At 59.4% G+C, this 2,080-nt stretch overlaps 1 protein-coding gene across 1 annotated transcript in view; it reads left to right on the top strand.

Annotated features, from left to right (window-relative positions):
• SDK2 (sidekick cell adhesion molecule 2) overlaps positions 1-2,080 on the top strand; it is a 189,974-nt gene that overhangs the window by 142,406 nt on the left and 45,488 nt on the right. The window contains exons 29-30 of the mRNA XM_021711624.1: positions 484-599; positions 1,221-1,410. Coding sequence (XP_021567299.1) covers positions 484-599; positions 1,221-1,410 — 306 coding nt within the window. The remainder of the gene's footprint in view (positions 1-483; positions 600-1,220; positions 1,411-2,080) is intronic.

The raw sequence follows: 2,080 nt of genomic DNA, 5'->3' as shown, positions 1-2,080 counted from the left end.
ACAGGGTGGGGAAGAGGGTCGGCTCTCAGAACATTCCAGAAACAACCTGCAGTTCCTAGGGGCCTGGCCAGAGGTCACCCACAGAGTATAAGCCCAGTGTTCAGGCAACTCTCATCCATCCACATGCGGTTCACCACCCCGTGCCAGGTTCCCAACACCTTTTAACGGGCAGGCCGCTTTCCTGGACCACCCTGGTCCCTCCCCACCCGCACTGCTGTATGAGCAGGAAATGCACGCCCATCCACCGCCAGCCTGAGCAGAGGATATGGGGGGGACGTGAGGGAGACCCATCTAAAACCAGAAGCAGCCTCTACAGCATTCCAGAACCAAAAGCCATCCTCAGAGCGGGATCGTTTGCCGTGTGGGGACCATCTGTGCCATGCTTCCGGCCCCAGAGCGGACGGCATCAAACTGGCTCCCCCTTCCTTGCACCGTAGGGCCAAGCTGACCCTGATTCCTTCCCTCCGCTTGCTTTCCCCTCAGTCCCCTCTGCAGGCCCCACCAACGTGTCCGCCCTGGCCACCACGTCCAGCAGCATGCTGGTGCGCTGGAGCGAAATCCCTGAGGCCGACCGCAATGGGCTTGTGCTGGGCTACAAGGTGAGTCCCGGGACCCGGGAGGCGGGAGCCCTATACTGCCCTCCCCGGTCCCTCCATCCCGGGGCCCTGTCCTCGTCTCTCTCTGGGTCTCTGCCTTCTGGAGGTATCCTAGACACCCGTCATCATAGCAACCAGGAAGTCCTATCCTCAAGGGCGGGGAGGCGCCCAGTGAGGCTCAGGGTTCTTGGGGCTGTCCCACCTCTCCCAAGAGACCGTGCTGGGCTTCCCCAGCCTTACTCTCAGCTCTGATGAGCCCAGTTTTGGTTTCCATCATGTTCTAGAATTCCTCTTAAAGTTGTGCCTAGCCGCAGGGTTCAGCCCTGGCCTGGAGGTTGGGAGATGTGGGTTGACCTCCTAGCTTGGCCACTATGACCTGTGTGGCCTTGGGCAAGCCATGGCTCCTGTCTGGGCCTGTCTCCCTCGCTGGATGCTCTCTAAGGAGCCTTCCAAACTCCATGGCTGAGTCCATCTTTGTGTCCCCAGCCCTCCAAGAATAATAGCTTCGAAATCCCCCCCATCTCCTTGGGGCCGAGTCACTCCAAGAACCCCACATGCCCTGCCCACCCCACTCCTGGGGGTGAGCCCCGGCCCAAACCCTCACTCTGTGCTGGGCCCCGGCAGGTGATGTACAAGGAGAAAGACGCGGATGTCCAGTCCCGGTCCTGGCTGGTGGAAGGCAACTCATCCCGCAGCGCCCAGCTCACAGGCCTGGGCAAGTACGTGCTCTACGAGGTGCAGGTGCTGGCCTTCACACGCATCGGCGACGGCAGCCCCAGCCACCCCCCCATCCTGGAGCGGACGCTGGACGACGGTGAGCCCAGACCCCAGCAGGCTCAGGGAGGCCAGGGTGGGGGTGCAGGAGTGCATCCTTCCTCCCGTCCACCGGCCTTGCCCCTCTGGGACAGGCTCTGCCCCGTGGGGAGTCAGGTGGAGACAGGACCGGCCACTCAGGGCCAGCGACAACGCCACTGCAGGGGGAGGCTAATTACAGCCCATGTGTCCCTCAGGACAATACAAGGGCCGTTTGACATCTGACTCGGTCTCTGGCTCTCTCTCCTGGACAGGGCACGGAGTAGGGACTCTGCATCAGCTTTAATTCTTTTTCACCTGGGGCAGGTTCACTTTGAGTCTGAACGTGAAAGTCTTGCTTTTTCCTGGGCAGGAGCCTCTTGGTCCTGTTTGCAAAAGAATGAGCAGCAAAACTCCCACCAGAAGTCACTGAGCGTCCTCTGCCTCCTCTCTCCTCCCGACACACAAACCCATGCAAGGCCACCGCGAACATTTGCAGGATCCAGAGCGGAGTAGGAAGGAGGCCCAAATACCACAGTTCTATCTATTATTCTAAAGTTATAAATCAAGCTAATGAACTGTTAAATATGTTCTCTCCCCTCCTGCCTTGACGAGGATACTCTTATGATGACCTGGAAGGCCAAGTTCAAGTTTCGAAATCTCAGGCGTCTTGGCATTCTGTGCTGGAACGG

This window comes from Carlito syrichta, unplaced genomic scaffold, assembly GCF_000164805.1.
Source record: "Carlito syrichta isolate Samal-C Ts95f unplaced genomic scaffold, Tarsius_syrichta-2.0.1 Scaffold302417, whole genome shotgun sequence".
NCBI classification, from domain to species: Eukaryota; Metazoa; Chordata; class Mammalia; order Primates; family Tarsiidae; genus Carlito; species Carlito syrichta.
Note: the sequence above shows the minus strand (reverse complement) of the source record. Positions and strands in the feature narration are given on the sequence as shown.